Source organism: Antedon bifida, chromosome 11, assembly GCF_963402885.1.
Source record: "Antedon bifida chromosome 11, ecAntBifi1.1, whole genome shotgun sequence".
Classification (NCBI taxonomy): Eukaryota; Metazoa; Echinodermata; class Crinoidea; order Comatulida; family Antedonidae; genus Antedon; species Antedon bifida.
This window is the reverse complement of record NC_136236.1, coordinates 14,875,038-14,897,597: the sequence shown is the minus strand read 5'-3', so window position 1 is coordinate 14,897,597 and position 22,560 is coordinate 14,875,038. Positions and strand designations below refer to the sequence as shown.

Below are 22,560 nucleotides of genomic sequence, written 5' to 3'. Positions count from 1 at the left end.
TAGCAAAGATACAAAATAAAGTGTACTTGATTGATATAATATGTTTAATCATTGGTGAATGGTGACGGGACCTTTAATATATAGGCCTACATTTATTCTGGCCACATTCGATATTCTTTCATCCTTAAGATAATATTTAACAACTTACATGTTTTAAATTGAGTTTATTTTTACAAAATGTGTTCATTATACACAGAAAGATTGATATTCATTCTTTACTTATTATAACAACTAATATGGAAACTTGTGAAAATAACAATAAGATTAAAAACAACATTTTAAAATATGTATTATCTTATCTTTTAATAAACTTTATGCAAGCATTAATACTTTGTGTATATTGTTTTTCTAAATTATGTGTACAATAGAACGACTTACAAATTGTGTATTTAAAGAGCAGGGGGGAAAAAAACGGTGCATGTTGGAGGGTGGGAAGAAGGGTCCGGAGGAGGAATGTAGTAATATAATGACATCCTGATGATGTAGGTAATGACGATGATAAGACTGTAAAGACAATTTTCCAGAAAAACATGCTTAAAATAAAAAAAACATTCTATCTATTGTGAAATAGGTCTTAAGGGAAATATTTCCTTGACACTGGTGAATAGGACGACTGGTTCAAAATCACTTTCTTGGTGAACAATATCAGGAGACTAAAGCTCGGTCTACACTATCAAACTTTATGTGTCAAAAAAATGTGATGTGCCCATATATGGACATGATGATGTCATATCACTACCAGTACTCCATTTTAGCTGATCATTCCAAACATATCATAAATAATCTCGGTCTCTGGGTGGGTTCGGATTCTTCAAATTCCTTCTTCGAATTCCACTGAAAATGAAATTTGTGGTTGAATTTGAGGAAATTCAGATCAGTGAATTTTAAATAAACACATAAATTAAACAATGTTTCTACTTACACAGGATACCATCTGTGCTTTGTCGTATAATAAGTCTGGCTTAGATCGGAAATGCTAGGTCCTCTTTTCTCCATTTCATAATGGTCAAATTGAAGTTTACTTTTTAGTATACTCTCAGTGCTGTGCTGTACAAATAATAAAAACAGAAATTATCATTTCAATAATGAAGCCAAAGCAAAACAAAATTTTCAAAAAAAAGGAATACCAAAATCTTGATATAACTTACATGCATGTCTGGATTAACTGGGTCTTGTCGCGTTATTGGCTAAAAGATAAAAACAAACTAAATATTGCTTTTGATATTGTCATCAAAAAGATATAAAAATATATCTGGTTATGTCTATGCGGTTCAACAAATGGTAAAAAAGAATTGAGTAAGAAAGAGTTAAGACAAGTTAATTTATAGTAATTAAATCTAATGTATTGTATTTGAATATAACTACAATTGCAGGCCTTTTCTTTTAAGGCGAGCGAGTGTGATCACTCACCTAACACACTCCTAAACTGACCTTGAGGAGTGCGATTTACAACACGCTTAAATTTGGTAAACTTCTATACACCAAAATACAAACAGCACACCTACAGCATCCCTAATGTATTGAGGAGTGCAATTTGTAGCAGACTTATAATATTCAAAAGACAAGGCCTGCAATTGATTATCAAGCTGTCAGTAGTTGAACTTTTAACACTAGAACCTCATATCCAAGGTATGATAGTATGAGATTTTACATTCTAAAATTTTACCTTTGTGTGTTCGTACGGAAAATCGTTGGCAGGATGATAGCAAACAAACATTGAACCATCTGATGTTTCTGTCCATTGCTTACTAAAAAGAAGAAAACAAAGATGTTTTTTTTACAGAATGGAAGGTCATCATGACACTATGAACATGTATAAGTATTTTTGTAGACAAAATATGGTATACACAAATAAAAATAGTTCTTTAGGTTGAGGTGAGGGAATGGTATACAGTCGACTTTCCCAATACCAAACTCTCTGAAAACCAAAAACCAGACTTTTCTTGAGATACAATTCATTTTTGCCAGTAAAACACATTCCGAATACTAGATTTTCCAGAAAACAAGACATATTAGGCCAGCCCAAAGGTGTCCGGTATTGGGAGACTTGACTGTAGTAAAGTAGATAGTGATACTGTAAAGTCCAGAAAAATTGTTCTGCTACAGAAAAAAAATCTTCTGAACCTAAAAAAGAGTTCACAAAATGATATAATTCAATTCAATTTGATTGATTTGAAGGCAAGCAACAAAACAAACAAATAAACAGCATCGGAACTTTTAAAAACAATATGTCTCCTAAAAAAGGTGGAGTTAACATAATATATATATATATATTGTTTAATCAAATTATTCACCTGTGAATGGTTCCAGAGGAAAATATGCGTCGTGACATTGCATTTAAATCTATACAAATTCAAAAATAAAAACATTATAGTAGGTAAGTTAGGGCTAGCTTGGTAGTAAGTAGTTAGGCAAGGCTTAGCTAGGCTAGATCAACTACTAGGCTCCACCGTGGCACCAGTCAGCCAAGCAGGCTTGTTTGAGAGTAGGCGCGGCGATGCCTACTCCAGCCTACTAGATATTAGTACTAGCCTAGGCCTAGATAGATAGTAGTAGAGACCTGCTGTATGTATCCGTAGTAGTAGTAGGCCTAGCTAGGCTAACTTGGCCAGCCCATACCTAAATTATTAAATAAACCTAAACCAGTTCTGACATAACACCTCTGATAGAAATTTTAAAATTCAATGTGAACCTACTTTTCAGAAATATCAACTTTGATCGAGAAAAGGATTGAAATGTGTATCTCGTGGACGCAGCCATGTTGTTTTTATGTCGCCCTCTATAACGTAAAAAACATTTCGGAGGAATATTTTGTGGTACATATTACGTACCCAAAATATACCTCTTATATTTGGTGCAGCAGACGATCGCGATGACGTACGTAGTACGAACGAAAAAAGATGGGCCTAAAAAAGGCTAGGCAAGGCCTCTAATTAACTAACTAACCAATGGTTGGTGCTGGCTTGGGACTCTATGAAGGTATGAACTTTATATATCTTTCAGATGAAGAGAATGTAATATAAAAAAAGAAAAAAAAACATTTTTTAGCTAGGCTAGGCCTAGCTAGGCTAGGCCTAGGCTAGTGCTGCTGCATCATGCAGAGTGCCAGTTGCAGCAGTGTGTGTGACTCTGCTGACTGAGCGGTGGTGGTGCAGATGGACCGGTGGTGTAGTAGGCCTCTAGGCTATTTAGCCTAGGCGTAGTAGGAGGATAATTCACATAGTGCCCCTAGGCTGTGGCATAGCCTGGAGTGAGTGATTTCAAACGTGACTGATATAATTATTATTAAAAACCTTTTTTGTTTTAGACCTAGGCCTAGGCCCTACCTAGGCCTAGTTTAAGGCTAGCCTGCAGTAGTAGTAGTAGGCCTAGCTAGGCCTAATTAAGTTTAATTTATGGTAGGCCATATGCCTAGATAGAAGTCTTGGGAAACACTCATTTAACATATTTGCATCAAATACTTTTAATTCGATGTGCTACTTTTTTCTGATTTTGCATCACCTTCTGCGCCTTTGTTTATATAAGTTTATGAATTGTATGTACAGTATTACAATTTGTTTCAGATTTTTTTTGTAGATTACCACATATCATAAACTTATACTTTAAACCTATAATGCACACTAGAAACACAAGACTTAATAACCCATTAAACTTAATGCTTCCTCAATTTTGTTCCTAACAAAAAATTATCAAGGCCCAAAACTATGGAATAATTTACCATATGATTTAAGAATGATCTCATCAAAAAAAATTAAGCATAAGTGAAGCATTATTTACTTTCAAAATATTGTTCTTAGGTTATTTTTACTATTCATCAGTTCTATTACTATTCAGTGACATCTATTTTTAATTATTTTTTTTTGGTTTTAATTATTATATAATTTGTATTTATTTATATGCTATATTCATTTAATAACTATCTAGCTTCTATCTTTTTTTTCATTCTATGTTTTTCATGGTCTGCCTCTTGTTCATCCCTTTTCTTTTCATTCTATGTTTTTCATGCTCTGCCAGCCTCCTCTTCATCCCCTTTCTTTTCATTGCATGTTGTTCATGGTCTGCTAGCCTCTTGTACATCCCCTTTCTTTTCATTCCATGTTGTTCATGGTCTGCTAGCCTCTTCTACATCCCTTTTCTTTCATTCTATGTTTTTCATGGTCTGCCAGCCTCCTCTTCATCCCCTTTCTTTTCATTCCATGTTGTTCATGATCTGCTAGCCTCCTCTTCATCCCCTTTCTTTTCATTCCATGTTGTTCATGATCTGCTAGCCTCCTCTTCATCCCCTTTCTTTTCATTCCATGTTGTTCATGGTCTGCTAGCCTCTTCTACATCCCTTTTCTTTCATTCCATGTTGTTCATGGTCTGCCAGCCTCCTCTTCATCCCCTTTCTTTTCATTCCATGTTGTTCATGGTCTGCTAGCCTCTTCTACATCCCTTTTCTTTCATTCCATGTTGTTCATGGTCTGCTAGCCTCTTATACATCCCTTTTCTTTCATTCCATGTTGTTCATGGTCTGCTAGCCTCTTATACATCCCTTTTCTTTCATTCCATGTTTTTCATGGTCCGCCTCTTGTTCATCCCTTTTCTTTTCATTCCATGATTTTGATGTTCTGCCAGCCTCTTCTACATTCCTTTTCTTTTCATTCTTTTTCTTTTCATTCCTTATTTTTCATGGTCTGCCTCTCCTTTCCTTCGTCCGCTTTCTTTTCATTCCAAGTTTGTTATGGCCCGCCTCTTCTTTGTCCCTTTTCCAGACCAGAGACAGATAATTATCAATGATTTTATGCAAATGTATTTGGAAATAATGCATTATAGGCAAATCCTATATCATAGTTCCTTGACCTTTATTTAGACATGTGGTTTGTTTGTTTAAGGCATGTGTCTTCCCTTCTTAGGGATATTCCACACTTGCACTCAGTATTTTTTATTTAACCAAGTCAATTTCCTATTTTTCGCTGTTTAATCCATATAATTGTAACTCATTTGTGCACTGAAATTATGTGAATTAATTACATGAATATGATGGTTATTAAAGTATTAATAATTTAGTTTTTATTTTAAACATGTTTGTTTTATAGTATAGCCACACCCAGATTTATATGCATGATTATTATTCAGGATATAAACAATTTCCAGTGTTTACCATTAATTCTGACCAACTAATTAGACTTATTTGTTATTTAATTGTATGTGTACTACCGATGTTTTGCAACTTACAAGTTAGAACATAAATCCAACAATACCACACCCACTCCATCAATTAATGATCAGAAACAAATAAATGAAAAAATATCAAGAAAAGATGGGTTGGCTATATTTTTCATTTAAATTTGCTAACAAAGTATCATGTATCGTAACTTTACTTTTATACTAGTACTTCACAGTATTTGATTTTAGGAAATTTATTTGATAGCATGATTATAATTTTTGTTGGTTTTATTTGCATGTATTGTCCCCCAAAAATATGAAAAATTAAGATTTTAATTAAATCAGACTTTGAATAGGTTATTTTGTAGTTTTAATAAAGTTTTTAAAGTTAATAAAAAAAACCCTAAAAAATATGATGTTTTTTCATATAAAATGACAAAATAAATGGTCAAATTCAACCAAAAACCTATTGACTGGCAGCCAATTTGACTATTTTTTTGCTTCAAATTTAATTTTTTTCAGGTAAAATTAAATACAGTAATTTTTTTAATTTAATTTTTGTTCAAAGTGGATAACTAAATTGTGACATTAAAATGGCATATTTAACAACAACAAATATTTTTTCGGGGGACAATACATCTTTAATTATTTATTTTGAATGGTATTTAAAACAGGAAGTATATTGGGTAAAATTATAAAATACAGTACAGTTGACTATTTGAGTAGGTGGAATAAAGGAATCCAAGTGTTGGTATGAAATGCATTGTGTTTGGTTACTAAAGGAAGTAATTGTATACAACTGGATAGTTCATCATGTCACGTTTAATAATATTAATATTACTGTGTACATATAATTTAATATACTGTAAGTTTTAAAGTTTTGTTTATTTCATTCAATCTACATTAGTAAAAAATGCAATAGTACATTGATGATACTATATCTCTATGTTACATAGGTATATTTTTTGCAGGGCTACCTGCATTTCTCTCTTCTCATACTGTATAACTTTCCACTGTCCTGAACGCATGCTAATACAGTGTAACGAATGTCATTCATTAATCTATAACAAGCTTATACACTTGATGCTAAGTACAAACTTATCCGCCATGTATTTGGTATTTTCAATAGATATCCTTATGTAAATCAAACATTGTACTACTGTATTATAAAATTCAACACCATGCCGTTTGAAAATAGACTTTCCTGGATTTTACTCAGTAAAAGTAGTGTGATGTGCCCAAATATGGTAGTGATATGCCCAAATATGGTAGTAATATGACATCATCATGTCCATCAAAGTATGGGCACATAAAATTTGATAGTGTAGACAGAGTTTTAGAATTCATGGAAAGATGTAGTACAGCACTTCAACCTGCTACATTACAGGTCTTCTAGGAAAAACTCGCTTGCATCCTAGGCGAGTTAATAATATTTGTTATTGTAATGTTTTCCTATAATAAGTTGAAAAATACTGTATGATCATTCATTTTGATATCACTTCATTTCCGTGGATTATTATAATTATTTGCATAACATTAACATATGGATCTATTGGTACTGTACCTAATCATAGGTACTGTATTTATTATATTAATTATACAGATATAAACACTGGTGGTAATAATATCTTCAGAAATACTTTTAGTTTTTACCAGATAGACATACTATATTAATGATTATATATTCTTGTTTGTTATACTGTAAAGTAAACACATTAGATTCTGGATTACGTGGTTGAGTGCAGGAAAATTTTATTGACCTTTAATTGAACAGTTTAATTTTCACCAAGGAAGAGATCCACCATAACTAGATTGAAGAACTCTTGCTTTAACACTTTTTTTTTCAACCTAATCTGAGATTAAAGTTAAGTTTTTAGGGTATAAAGCACAATCATAGTCAATATCCTGGTCATGTACTGACATTGTTGTGTTATGAGTACTATACATTATATCAGTTTACCTTTTCCTTATTTAAAACTAATTCTTATATATTGTTTTGTGAGGGTCTGATTGAGACAAGTTTTTTACTTCTAAACCAGATCCTAACTAAAATAAGGAGAAAATATTATGTTAAAATGTATGTTTGGTTGAATAAATATAACGAAACGAAAAAAAAACACTTTTTGATTGTTATACCACATGATAAAGTTCATCATTAGCATACAACCAACTTGATACTATAAATGCATTGTAATGTCATAGGTTTGTAACTTTTTAAACATACTGTATTTCACATTTTTTAAAGATACAGTAGTCACATTATAACATGCAGTACAACATCTTCTCAGATCCAGTTTTCTATGCTTTTATGACATCATGGTTTTCTAAATGTTCAGTCACGTATTTGGTCTGAGGTTAACTTCAGTTAGAAAATGTGTTCGCTCGGTCAGAATATGTGTTCTGTGGGTAATGTGGCAATACTCTAATTTCGTCCTTCATTAAAATGTATACGTTTCCTATGTCGTTATTAGTCGGATATCTACTAGACTTCTTCCATATAAGGGAAGACTTCTTCCATATAAGGGGAGACTTCTTCCATATAAAGTAAGACTTGTTAGGTTTAAAAATCTCAATGTTTCACCGATTGTTGTTAACTTTACATTTATCTCATAAAATTCTGATTACAAATTGTACTCTTGATTTATAAAACCACTGCAGTAGTCTAAGAGTCAAGGAAAAAATATATGGCAAGGTGGTGGTGAATTAACATTATAGAACACACAGTGTTTGAAGCAGCTTTGTTTGTCAAAAGCGCTTTTATAATAACAGTGAAAAAATTCAGTACAACAATAAGCAAATGTTTTCTTTGCCTATCACTTTAAATGGGAACTGTGACACTAGAAATAATTTAAAATTGGCAGGAAGCCAGTAAACAATAGGAACCTACTGTAGGAGAATTGGACCATGAAAGAGAGATTATATATTGGTGCAATCCTCCTCCTCCCACCAAAACCCAACTCAACTCAACCGATAAATCTGGAATTGTTTTCCTCAATATTATAATAAATATCAAATTTTGATCAACCTGACAAACACATTAGGCTGGCTTTCTGGTATTGAGAAAGTTTACTGTGTATACATTTCGTTTTTACATACGTCCCCAGCCCTTTTCTGCCCCTTGTGGATTTGCAGCTATAATTAGCCCTAATTGTAATTAAATTATTTTATTTATTGTAGAGATTACAGAACTTTAAGATCTAGCAGATTTTTCAATATTAATACAATTTAAACAAAACACTTAGACTATTTATAATATAAAAGTAATGTCATAAGATGAGGTAATTGTACTGATAAAATTGGTTTATTAAACTTTTCCTGTACAAATAAAGCATTAAATTGTTTAATTTTTTCACCTTTTGCCTTCTAACAGGATGTTAAACTACCATGCTACATCACACCAAGTCTGTTTGTGATTGGTTGAATTGTGAAGTTTACTCATTGATGCGCGACTCTAATTTATGAACTTTGAGCATTAAAGGCTGTGCAGAATGTATTTTTGTTTGACAATACTTTGAAAATACTGCTATATTTGATTTACCGGTTTGATACGCATTTGTAAGACGTGATTTGAGATACTGTACATACTGCAACCAGAATACATTGTCGCTATTGTGTGAACAATTTTAAGCGATTTTTATTTCACGTGGCTGACAACTTTTACATTTTCACAGGTTCCTGCATGCAAGTGTTCTTATCGAAATACTATCTGTTTCTTTCGCATGATAAATAACAATATAGGTAATGTTTGAAAAAATGAAACGCATCTTGGGTAAAGCATTAAACGATAACATCGGACCGCCGATTCCACCACGGCCAGACATCCCAACAATTTCGATACCTATATCTCCCGAAAGACAGCACAGTAGGGAAACACGGAATTCACATGATAACAATCCAGATCGTAATGGTTTACAAAACCTTTGGTGGTCAGAAGATTTAAAAACCATTAATTGTTATTATGACATAGTCGAATATAGTGAGGTAAATATACTTCATATTTATATTACTACTGTAGTTAATAGATTAGAATACAGGTTAGACAGTATGACCTGACCTAGTCAGGTTTTACCTGGCTGAATACTAAAAACAAAAATATTAATATCACTGAATTTATATATGTTTATTATAATCAATATTTGTTAGCATTGTTACATCTTCTTTGTTCATTTTGTTATTGTTTTTTTAATTGCAAAATTAATGATAATACTGTAGTATTTTTATTTTTAGTTGGTAAAGATGATGAACCCACACATACATCAAACAGGCGCGTACCTCATACGAAGAAGCAACTCCAGTCCATACGCTCTTACAATTTCTGTTGTGTAAGTATAAACCCTACCTACAGTATTACCTCTTGCTTTTAGGAATAACATAATGTACCACAAACCTAAATCCAAACAACTCTCCAAATACCGGACTCTTTGAAAACCAGAAACTCTCCCAAAACCAGACTTTTTCAAAGTTAAAAAGGTCCAAATTTCCTCTTTATCATTAAAAGCACATTCTGAATACCAGATTATCCGGAAAACTAGACATATTTGGTCGCCCAAAGGTGTCCGGTATTAGGACAGTTAAACTGTACATTAGATTTGTGGTATGTAATGTTATTCCTAAAAGCAAGAGGTAATGTTGAGAATGTTTTGATTGTTTTACATAATAATAATTATATCCTTGATTTATGAAGCACCTAATGTTGTGAAACCTCTAAGCACTCTAAATTATTATATTACCCCGGTCATTTTTGGATCAAACATGTATGGAAATATACTTCCATAATGCAGCTAGTAATCACCAAAAATAGTGTTTTGACCTTACTGGATATCCATTTGCAAATTTGGGTAGAGAGAGGCAAATGTAAGTAAAGTTTCTTCCCTAAGGATACAAGCAACTACTGTTGGTATGGACCCCATAATCTCGCAATCAGTAGTCCAACGTACAACACACGCCCTCATAATAACATGTATGGTCACTCCTCTGTCTCTTCCTGAACCTCAAGACAGATACTCGCGCTTTAATTTCCCTATGCAATTATTCAATTCAAATGCTGCGTTTATTCGTTTTGTTTGACAAGGGAAGAGATAAAATAACTCTAAAATAGAGTTTGCTTGCATTGAACCTTGAGGTTCGTCAAGGTAAAAAAGTTCATAAATAACCAAAGCATCCTAAGCTTCAGGCCATTAACCTTAAATTAAATGTTTCCTTTTCTGAACGTGTCTATGATTATCATTGATTGATATAAATTTAAATTCCTAGAATTTCCCAAGAAATTTAGTGTAGTCTGTACAGTAGTTTATTTTTTTTTCTCACATTAATTAGTACGTTAATAAGGTTTATTGTTGTTTAAGAGATTTCCTTTAATTTTGACCACAGTCTAAATCTACAATCTACACTATCAATCTATGTGACAAAAAATGTTAAGCTCCGTCTACACTATCAAACTTTATGTGATAACAAAAATGTGATATGCCCATATATGGACATAATGATGTAATATCACTACCATATTTGGGTATATCACTACCATATTTGGGCACATCACACTTTTTTTATCAAACTAGTTTGATAGTGCAGACATAGCCTGTAAAATAGCCTGAAAAACAATGAACCCTTTCGTCTGGCGCAAACAAATCGGCACAGAAAACAAACACAAACAGTTTGTCACAAGGCGTTGTCTAGCGGATGATTGCCATTTAAGTAGAGGATATCCAACTAATAATGCATCAATTACCAATTCCATCAAAAAGCATCTTTTCTTCAAATTAAGTCGGTATTATTCCAGTAAAACCACCAAGGTCGAAATAATGTCCGTCATTAAGTGATCTTCTTCCTGTATTAGGTAACAAATAAGTGGGTGAATCTAATTATCAGTACGATAATTGTAGCAATAATGTAAAAATTGTTTTTACAAAACTGTTTAATATCAATTTTAATTTATTCATTAGAGAAAAAAATCTAATTAAATGCATCATTTTGAAACTTAACTGTTGGGCGGGGTCAAGTATTCATTATGGTGTAACGAAGCAGAAATCTGAAATAATGATACATAATGGGAGGGACACTGTCTCATTTGATATGAATTTTACAGTTATTTTTGTTTATTTGTTGTTTCAATGATTGTGAATAATTATTAATAGGGATGGAGGCAATAAAGACAACAGTTCAACCCCCCTTTTTGGTACACTAAGACACCTCTATTGATGGGACACAAAGACACCTCTATTGATAGGACACAAAGACACCTCTATTGATGGGACACAAAGACACCTCTATTGATGGGACACAAAACACCTCTATTGATGGGACACAAAACACCTCTATTGATGGGACACCATCCTTAGATATGCTATAACACTATGGCCAATCACTATTCTTGTGACAACATTGATGTCATATCAGTTATTTTATTCATTTAGTTCAGTATACCGTACGAGAGTGATGTGACACTGAATTGTAATTGTTTTTGTTCGTTTTTTATTTATCTGTTTTTCTATATCTCAGAGCAAACATAATTTCTATGTATATTTTATATGCAAATGACAATAATTTTCCACTGATGAATGAATAATTGCAGTAATAATGAATTAATTTTTTTTTTTCTAGGCACACAAGATTGAATATATATCACTTCAAAGTACTGCCACAAAATGACAGGTACGAAGTAACAAAGAATCTAAAGTTTCCAACAATACAAGAAGTTATTGACTATTTTATGGATCATGACATTCCCGGAAGCCAAATCACAGACCTGAAGCTAACAACGCCCATAGATAAACAAAAAAAAATGCGAACTGCTCGTTCTGTTGAATTACCAACGAAACGACAAGTGCCACGTATGCGAAGGGTGAGTGAACCTGATCCGATAGCAGTTCAACAACCGTTGCCGATAGAGGCTCGCCCGCCATTACCTACCCCTCCTGTGGATGACCCAGTTTATCAAGAGGTCACTGATAATCATGATGTATCAAAATTTGTAATGGATATGTGTGCGATACAAGATCAACAACAAAGGCGACAAAAATGTAAATGCGGACTGTACTACGACGAATCTCTTCTGATTGACAATTGGATGATGCATCGAAGCATGGCAAGCGAAAACCTGGGTAGACTCTTTTTTGTTAATGATTTATCGCAAAAGGCAATGTGGACACTACCGCAACAAGTTCAAAGTAAACTAAAAAGGGTGGACCCTTCTCGATATTTGATTTTTCAACGTTTGCAAAGAGAGTGTCAATAGCATTTCTTGGGGACATTTTTTATACTATTGACAATGTACAAATATATATTATTATTATACAATATTATACAGATATTGCCTGCTTAGAGGTTAAATATAAGATTTGACATCCCCGAGGGAATGATATTTTGTTCGAGGGAATATATATTTCCCGAAGCACTAGCTGAGGGAAATATATATTCTCCGAGAACATATCATTCCCAAGTCATTCCAATATCATCGTACTCGAGGATATATACGATTTACGATCCTCGCAGCAGTAGTCATGTGATGCAGTTTCAACCAATCATGTTCACGTATTTACATAGGCTATGTAGTAATATCTAAATATAGTAATATATAACAATCTCAGCTAGGTCAGTAAATTTTTGAAATAACAATATTGGAAAATTTATGTATCATATTGTATAGATTTGTGAAAATGGATAAAATACTGTGGTCCAACTGCCCCTACTCAAACCATTAAACCATTGTGTTTTATTATATTTTTGTCCAATTGGGACATAGGACCACTCTTATATTTTTTTTAATGATTGAACTGGTAGGGCCATTAGATTAACGACAGGGGAAATGGACCAGAACATCGGGTAATCCCCTACTCTTCCTGAAAGATGCACTGGATTTTTAATTGCTTACGAGCCAGATGAACGATAAAGCTGTTTAGTCCTTATTCGAAAAGATTACCACCAGAACTATTAGCGGAGGAAGGCCATGGACCCGAACATTATGGGTATACAGTGACCCTGTCTTAACCACTCGAAATGATAAGCTTTGTCTACACTATCAAACTTTATGTGATAAAAAAAATGTGATATGCCCATATATAAGTATATTACTACCATTATTTGGGCACATCACACACTTTTTTTGTCAAACTAGTTTGATAGTGTATATAAGGTATGTTAGTCTCATCTGAGAATTCATTACACAACAGCAGCAGTTGTTTCAACCTCGACGGCATAAATCCATAAGTTTATCTCAGAAGATTTTTTTTACCCTAAATATATTTCCTCAAAGACATTAAAAACGGCATGAAATAAAATCTACCACATACTATGGGGAAATAATTCCTCTATCTCCGTATCATGTTAATGATAAACATTGGTTTGTAAGTAATTGTATGCTCAGGCAATTTTATTTGTTTTAATAATAGTATATAATATAAGTATATATTTGTATATTTAAGTAGTTTATATTTTTAATTGATGTATTCAACATATTATATATTTAAATAAGTAAATTCATGAGTTTGAACTATGTTTGAAATTGTATGGGTATGGTACATGTTTCCTGAATGGTACTGTACTTGTATACATTTTTCGTCCTAGTAATAGAATTGTAGGATGTGTACATCGTTGTATTTACCTGTACATAATTTAATTAAAATTACTGCATACATACACAGATTGATTGAGTTTATTAGACCTAAACAAAATGTTTCTAAAAAAGACAACACGAGTTATATATTCATCTTTATTTCCCCCTATTTCTTCAGGGAGAAATGGGCACTTGGTATCTTCAGAATAATGGACGCTACTACAGTTAAACTTAATTTTGTTTACACGATGGAACAAAATAAATTACTTAATATATTTTGATATTTGGTGTACTTTATTGAAAATAACCAAGATTGAAATCTATGTTTTTATTGCTTGTTTTTGTGAATATAAACTGACTAAAGCAATTTTGTCGAAATATAATTTAGTATAGGTCTAAGTGTCGCCCCAAAAATGGAAACTTAAAATATTGGTTAAAGTCGAAACAAGAAGAAAAACCAGATCCTTGCGGAGTTCAAGCAACATTCATTGACGTCATCGCATATCGCGCTACAGTGACGCCATCGTATCGCGCTACAGTGACGCCATCGTATCGCGCTACAGTGACGCCATCGTATCGAGTGATGCGCCGCTTGCTATGTGTTTTTGTTGGTGTCCAACACTGGCTATTGAATTATCAATTTGTATTATTCTATGAATACAATAAAATGCAACGAAATAAATAAATAAATAGTCAGCTGGTGTCCAACGCTGACTATTAAATCATCTCTTTATATATTATTCTATGAATACAATAAAATGCAACGAAATAAATAAATAAATAGTCTGTGTAATTGCCTTTTAGATTTCCTTCTAGGGTTATAATCTCGACTATGTATTGTTGTGGTCCAAATGTTACCTCTATTGTCGTTGTTGTATACATTGTATGTTTTCGAGGTACCCCTAAATGGTAAACCTTTGTTTAAGTTGTTGCCGTGGCTACTGAAACAGGATGTTTTAAACAATAACTTACGTCATCAAAAAGCAAATAAACTATTTTTAGTTACAGTCATCGGTGATTGAAATTTAGACGTTTCCTCAAAACCTCTAGAATCTGAAAACACCCCCAATAATGTAAATATATATACAGTAGTATTATGCAGTGTAACGAATACTGTATGGGCATTTGAAGTTGTAGTAACTGGTTGAAATGTGTTGGTTTACACAAATAATCCGTATGCAACTGACTGCATAACGTGCCCAATTCATGATCTATTTAATTGAAGTTTAAACATTTTCGTGGTTTGTTTGCTAACAGAATATTGATGTTACACAAGGAGAAATTGGCGTCTTCTACATCTGAGACGTACAGAGTAAATAATATAATTAGACCCATGTAAACCAATCTATTTTTATTTTTTCCTGAATATATATTAACCAATCAAAGTATTGCATATAAACATTATTAATACGTTTTATTTTAAATTAATTGTCATTCATTGTATGTATTCTATAACAATATATTATGAACTTGCACTTGGAGAGATGTTGCATTCTTCCTTACGGTCTCACCAATGTTACAAATGTCGCATCTATTGAAATAATAAAGTGATAAAATATTATGGAGAAATTGCAAATAATTATACGATCATCATCATAAACATCATCATCAACATCATCAACATCATCATCAACATCATCAACATCATCATCGTCATCATCATCATCATCATCATCATCATCATCATCATCATTATCATTATCATCATCATCATCGTCATCATCGTCATCAACATCAACATCATCAACATCATCAACATCATCATCATCAACATCATCAACATCAACCACCATATCCTCCTCCTCCTCCTCCTCCTCCTCCTCCTCCTCATCCTCAACATCAACCATTGCAAACTCAAAATATTACAACATAGTCTCATCTTGTCATCGAAATTACCATTCCGATACCAATCTTGCATTGAGTAGTCACTATACGCTTCCTTAATAGACCAGACCACATTTATACAATCTCATTCAACCAATTGTTGTCTCTACAAATATTAGGCTATTACCTTATTTGCTGCTTTACTCATGGCACGTTAGTAGTGGCTTTTTCCAAACAGCTGCCACGGTGTGCGACCGTCGTATTCAAACTGACGTCCTTGCAGACGATAGCTTCGAAGACACACAGAGAGGGGTACGTAACGTCGTCTGTGCCACATACAGGGTCAAACTCCAGAGGACAAGTGCTTGGACAGACGACCTCCTTCGTCGTTTCGGTTGCAGTTGTTGGGTTCTCTATAGTATAACAAATAATTGATTGTTATTCTTTTCGTTCTATATTAGTTTCGTTTACATTCTTTTGTGCCGAATTTGATTTTAATTACTGTGTACGTCTACTAAGACCAAAACAAAAAAAAGAGAGAGCGACAAAAAAGAAAGGAACTGAATCACCAAGGAACACATTATGTCTGATGATTATCGTTGTTAGTATTTAAGTAGAGGTGAAACATTCAAAGGCTGGAAAACATTATAGAACCATAGTGGCCAAATCTAGCATAATTATGCTATGTTGCGTAATTTTGACTCATCTGGCATTTATAATTTTAGAAAATCTACATAATCTAGCATATTTCTGAAAAATCAATTGTGAAATGTCCGATGATCTAGCAGTTTTGCTAGCATTTTTTCGAAACGATCTAGCATAATTGTAACCAAATCTAGCATAGTTTGGTCAAGATCCTTTTTGTTTTTTCTTCATATACCGCCCTCTGACAATGTTGAGATGCCATTTTTTCATAATCCTGTGCTGCCACCTAGCATTATTTTGTTTCCATCGCTGCCCATACATTTGTACTTACTTCCTCCGACTTGTGGTATGTTGATTCCTGGCTCCCCGTTATTGGTTTCGTTGACGTTACCGCTTTCTTCTACTTCTGGTGCGACAGTTGTTACCATTAGTGCTGGATCCCCAAGGGAAGATTCTATTCCCATTACTACTGATGACAAATCTGAAAGTAATACAATAAGTGTGTCTTGTTTTAAGCTCTGTCTACACTATCAAACTTTATGTGATAAAAAAAACTGTGATGTGCCCATATATGGACATGAAGATGTCATATCACTACCAAATTTTGGCTCAGAGATAAGTCACACTAGTTTGATAGTGTAGATAGAGCTTTAGATTGTTCTTTCTTTTGGCAGATATTTTACGGTTATTTAAATACCATACCATGATTCTTTTATCACGATCTAATGTTAAGTAGTCCAAAAATAGTTTTGTTTTATATAGTGAAACATACCTGATAACTGTGGTGGATCTATTTCCAATACAGATCCATCCTGTGTTTCTCCTTCTCCTTCTTCTTCTTCACTACTACTGCTGCTATCTTCTGTATTCTGTTGTTGTTGTTGTTGTTGTCTCTGCCTCTGCATTTTCTGTCGTAAATTTCTAAGGCCATTGGGTCGTCTATTTTCTTCACTGTCTGCGTCTCGAAGTTCTCCTGAAAGTAAATAAGTCATATTTAGTGATATTGCCGATTAGTCTAACCTATCTCATAATTAAGGCTTCGTTGGTAGCTGGGCTACATTATTTTTTCCTATCAGGTTAAGGAGGAAATCATGAATAAAGCACGAGTCTGATTATGGCAATTGAGAGAAGTTTACTAATATATTTGTCCAAAGTTGTTTTATATTGATAATTTATTCATAATTCACTTTTAGATTTATATTTTTTTAGCAACCATTACCAAAAACCAAAAAACTTTGGCTTTTAAATGCTGAAGGATTAGTGTTCAACAACACAGGCCTACTTGTATTATTTATAGTAATTGTTTAAGAAATCCCCTTCAAAACATGCAGCCTTGGTTGCAATTTAGACACGTCACGAACACGTCATTTATTTCGGTAAAATTCACAATTAATTCAAAATTCACAGGCTATGATTTAAAAAAAATGGAATGATTCAGTGCTTGAAATGCGTCGTAGGACTGATTTGACAAGGAAAGACGTTTACGTTGCTTCCTGTGCTTTATTAGTTTCGTATTAACAGCATTTAAAATCAATCAAAATGAATGAAGTGGTTGTATTACAGTGACAAGATCTATATAATATTGAGGATATTGATGAATTAATAGTTTATTGGTTTCGTATTGACAGCATTTTTATTATTCAATATGAATGGAGGTTTTGTGGTGTATTGCTTTGGTATAAGACAGTAAAACTATTATATGATGGTGACATTTCAGTTTTAGAAATTACTCATTTCCCGTCTTGAAGTAAATAGTGTATTTGTTTTGTTGACCAAGCGTGGTTTTGGTTTTTAGAACATGTGTATTACCACTGAATACTGAATATGGTGTAGGCCTACTACATTGCTTCTTGCCCTTTCTTGTTGTTATAGGCCTCCAGTATTTGTAGAAGTTGTCTTCATTTTGTGATTAATTTGTGATTTTTAATTTCACATCCGTGTTTGGTGATTTGGTTAACTTTAGCTTTATGTTAGGTAAGGATTTTAAAGTGATGTTAGTTTTATTGTGTCTACAAAAATTTGTCAAATTTGTTAATTAGTAATTTTTTATTTCATTTTTTCAGTTTTCCTTCTTGGTAAGGGTTTGTCAATTACAATAGTTGAACAATAATTGATAATGTTTCAAGTAACATTAATGTACATAGGCCTAAACATAAAAAAAAGTTATCTTACTTCCAGGCCTTGCTGCAGACAACGCAATCAGAACAAGAAGTATTGATAATAATGATAATGTATTCATCTTTGACCCTTAATAAATGAAAGAAAAAGATTTTATCAATAAAAATTAATACATAAGATACAAAAACGACACATTTTACCACACCCATACTGATGTTACCGCAACCTGCGGACCATTACTCATTACCGCACGGCCTATGTAGCATTTCACTCAAAAATATTAACAAGGAAACAATTTATTTATTTATTTTATTTATTTAAAAACATATGTATACAGGATAAAAACATATCAGGTATAGAGATTGTACCTGTTTTACAAATGATCCTGTTTTTAGAGCAATAGATTAAAAAACATTTTTTAAAAAGACATTAAAAAACTTACAATAAAACTGTAAAAAGCACAATACAAAGAAAAATGGTAACATTAAATTACAATAAATTGTTTTATGATTGTGATTTATTTGCGCGATTGATAATGGATTTCCTAAACATTTAATTTTGTGATTTCGCTGTTTATACGCTCATAATTAATATTGCTTTATATTACATCTAGAGTAGCGGGCAATCGCTGTAAAATTAATTACCAGCTACAATTATATTGAAAATGTAACTAAAATTACGACGTCGTCAAAAATGAATTCCAATATTATAATGCTCTCCCTATCAAAAGAAATAAATATAGATCACATTTATAATATGACCTTTCAAACGTTACATTAGTCTTTTTTTATTAGGCCTATGCAAAATAAGTTTGTTTCGGTTTTTAACAATAATTTCTGTGACTAGGAAAATCAGTGTATGAATTCAGATTTTCTACTTATGTAATTGGCACATCTTTATGCCTATCATTTATGTTAATTGCACACCTACATACTAAATACATTAAATATAGAAACACATTACCTTTATTTACTGATCACTTGCTGCTTTCAAATTGTGCTTGCTTTCCGTCTTGTCAAGTTGTTTAAAATTATTAATATCTTATAGTATACCTTATGGATCTGTATATATCCGTTTAGTTTTAAAATCGTCAAATCACCATCCTTTACGTAATAAGTTCATTGCGTTTTCAAGAAGTTTGCGTTTATCCTCCAACTTAAACGTCACTGAATTATTTATTGTAATTTCCTTTTACATTTGACCTAGTGACCTTGAAACTTTCTTCCATAAAGATTTAATTTCCGAAGTGCACTTTTCTGTTCGGCTTACATTAGTTTTTAATAGATAACCGGTATCTTTTTGATAGATATTTTACTGTAGTTTTAAATAGAGATATCTCTATTAATAGAAATACCTTAGTTTTATTTTCTTAGTTTAAAACTATGAAATCTTTATTTCCGAACAAATGACTTCTTGGCGCGCCATACATTACTGTAGCATTAGCATTACATTAGACTTGCCCCAAGTCTGTAGTTATTACGAGGCATTTCGATGTTTGAACCTGAAATCGGGCCTGAAATTCAAGCTCAAATAGTATACGTATGAAACGCCATATGTGCCAAAATATTTATCTTTTTACTAATATTAAGTCAAAACTCCGTCTGGAACCCAGACTAGCATTACATCAGCGGTTGATATGAATTCACGGACTTATTATGGCGCGCCATACGGACATTAATACTGACTTAGTTTGTACACCAATGTCTTTAATCCGTTAGTGCAGAGATACTTTTACCATATTTGTCATATAAAAATTCGTTATGTCGAGGAGCTTACCAATGTGCAGTATCTAAAGTTGGTCTCTCTATGACTTGAATACTATACTGTTCAAGTTTCACAAAAAGAGAAAGAATCAAAATATCATTTATTCTAATCATGTATTTATTTCACCAAGAATACGCGTTTTATTATAAGGAAGACCGGTTTCTAAAAATAATATATTTATTATTATTTATGTATAGAAGAATGTGCATTTAGATATAATATTTAACACTATCTACTCGGGCTTCTCGGTGGTTCATGACAACCCGCCTTGCACGGACCACCTGCTCCTCGTCTAGCTCGCCTGATCTCGTCAAGAACATCATTTTTATCAACCTCTACCGACTGAGAATCAGCTTCCACGTTCGCCAGATTTGCTGCAGCGACTAAAATAAAACACATAATAATAGATATATGATAATAATACTTTCAATAGTTCTTTTTGTCAATGGTATTGCAGTGACGCTTACATTTCTAACATAGGCGGATCCATTTGCGATGCACAAGATAGGACATTAGCACTTCCTTTCACAGTTTTTAGGCTCTTATTAAACTGATACACAATATTTTAAATGTTTCGTTAAATAATTTGGTTCGAATTTATTCCATTTCAGATTTTTCTTATTTTATTGAGGAATCTAAATAATTACCGTTTAGATTAGAGTTTGTGTTTCCTCCAGCACCGAGTTGAGCGGGATCACCTTTGTTAGAGGTTGTCTCATCATCTTGCCTTCGGGTCACTATCAATATTGTAATTATTGATTAGTTGATTTTATTCGGTTTTTAGAACCTTAATTATTGTGGTTATTGATTTAATATATATATTGGTTGCCTAATTTTTGGTTTAAGGTTGAAGAGATAATCATTTTTAAAGTGATGTTTAGGTTAATATGTGTGTACAGAAAACTAACTTTCAGTCATCAAGGACAACTTTGTATATTATCGATGAAAATCTGCCAAAGTGTACACATTTTTATGTCATCGTTGGGCCCAGTTATGGAATCTTATTACTGATAACAAACATTTGTTTTGTAATATTTTTTACTGTAATTAAAATGTCATTGATGATGTACATACATTTCAATAAATATATATATAAACAAACATTAATCTTACTTGCAGGTCTTACTGCAGATAACGCAATCAGGACAAGAAGTATTGGTAAAAAGCCAAATGTCTTCATTTTTTATCCTAATAACAAAGAAAAATGTTAATTATAGAAAATAACACAAACAACAGTATACGTTATTATTTATTTACTACGTCGTTAAAAAGTTTTTATTTCTTTTATTTAACCACAACAAAATTTATTAAACATGGGGAATATAAACAGTAAAATAATTATAGGAAAGGCTAACAAATATTAAGAACTAAACATTAAACACTAAGAAAATAAATAACTCTCACCGTACGTGTATTGGCATGCATATTAGAACACATAGAAAACAAATAAAACACAGAACAAAAAAATAACAAAAACGTTTTTGCAAAGGAAAAAAAATATATGAATAGCTTAAATAACCAAAATCATAATCATATATATATATAAATCCAAAGGCAAATTACTGAAAATAAAGACAATGCTGTGGGTATAAATGGCTGGATCTCAATAGAGATACAAAATAAAATATGAAAAAAGCTAAATCAAAACGATAAAGTAAAACAGCCAGAAAAATTAGCAGAGCTTTCGGGCAACACTCTAGCCCTTCATCAGATATATATCTGGCTCAACACATAGTATCGAGCACTATAAACAGACGATCTAGTGATCTATATATAGATATTACCTTGATACTTGATTATTAGCTGCTTTGAAATAATACTTTTTTCCGGTCTTCTTAAATCGTTTAGAGTCAATAATATCTTGTATAAGTACACCGTATGGATCTGTGAATTTCAGTGGCTGGTGTTTTCAGGGAAAGTTACTTTTATACACGAGTGTCTTAAACCTGCTGGTGTTTTTACCTTTGTTTTGTTGCATATCACCATCATGTTACCTATACTTGCTTTAACTTTTGCCACGTTGTTTATAATAAATAATTTCTTTAAGTATCTCTTTTGAATCTGTTTATATTGCTTTAGTTAGTCGAATCGACAGATGGTTCACGTTTTCTGGGAAAGTTGATACTTTCTTAACCCGCTGTTGTTTTTAACACTGATACCTTGACATTGCTTTAGAAGAAGTTATCAAGTCAATAACTCACCACCTTGTCATTTATACTCAAACCTGTTTCTGAATTAAACGCCAGGACCAATTGCATTTTTTGTAATTCTAACGATTTTTTTTCTAATCTATTTTGAAATAAACGGTTTATAGTGAACCCAATAGGCTTGTTATCAGTCTTTTAGAACTATAATAAATAATGATGATGTTTTGCGGAAAGTTTTATGAATGTTGTTTTACCCTTTGATTGAGATTGAATAATTTATGAAGTCGGCGGCCTAATCAGTTTGTCACCTCAAACTTGAGAAAACTCCAAGTTTGCCAAGAAAACTGCAGCAAATTGGTTAGT

The 22,560-nt window shown here is 32.5% G+C and overlaps 4 protein-coding genes across 4 annotated transcripts; 1 reads left to right on the top strand and 3 right to left on the bottom strand.

The window, feature by feature from the left end:
* Positions 1-26: 26 nt before the first annotated feature.
* Positions 27-2,776, bottom strand: LOC144855614 (large ribosomal subunit protein mL42-like). The gene is made up of 6 exons (XM_078713516.1): positions 2,697-2,776; positions 2,295-2,343; positions 1,667-1,748; positions 1,149-1,187; positions 923-1,047; positions 27-834 (listed from the first exon to the last, which is right to left on the bottom strand). Exons 1-6 carry the CDS (start codon positions 2,758-2,760, stop codon positions 774-776), a joined length of 420 nt encoding a protein of 139 aa, XP_078569642.1. The 5' UTR covers positions 2,761-2,776; the 3' UTR covers positions 27-773.
* An 83-nt stretch (positions 2,777-2,859) lies between these two features.
* LOC144855779 (uncharacterized) lies at positions 2,860-14,466 on the top strand. Its single transcript, XM_078713705.1, has 4 exons — positions 2,860-2,979; positions 8,519-9,129; positions 9,376-9,470; positions 11,749-14,466. Exons 2-4 carry the CDS (start codon positions 8,890-8,892, stop codon positions 12,380-12,382), a joined length of 969 nt encoding a protein of 322 aa, XP_078569831.1. The 5' UTR covers positions 2,860-2,979; positions 8,519-8,889; the 3' UTR covers positions 12,383-14,466.
* A 549-nt stretch (positions 14,467-15,015) lies between these two features.
* LOC144855781 (uncharacterized) lies at positions 15,016-19,397 on the bottom strand. Its single transcript, XM_078713707.1, has 6 exons — positions 19,250-19,397; positions 18,341-18,415; positions 16,941-17,141; positions 16,500-16,649; positions 15,711-15,936; positions 15,016-15,230 (listed from the first exon to the last, which is right to left on the bottom strand). Exons 2-5 carry the CDS (start codon positions 18,405-18,407, stop codon positions 15,728-15,730), a joined length of 627 nt encoding a protein of 208 aa, XP_078569833.1. The 5' UTR covers positions 18,408-18,415; positions 19,250-19,397; the 3' UTR covers positions 15,016-15,230; positions 15,711-15,727.
* Positions 19,398-20,146: 749 nt separating this feature from the next.
* LOC144856288 (uncharacterized) lies at positions 20,147-21,763 on the bottom strand. Its single transcript, XM_078714244.1, has 4 exons — positions 21,614-21,763; positions 21,164-21,238; positions 20,698-20,787; positions 20,147-20,433 (listed from the first exon to the last, which is right to left on the bottom strand). Exons 2-4 carry the CDS (start codon positions 21,228-21,230, stop codon positions 20,279-20,281), a joined length of 312 nt encoding a protein of 103 aa, XP_078570370.1. The 5' UTR covers positions 21,231-21,238; positions 21,614-21,763; the 3' UTR covers positions 20,147-20,278.
* Positions 21,764-22,560: the final 797 nt, after the last annotated feature.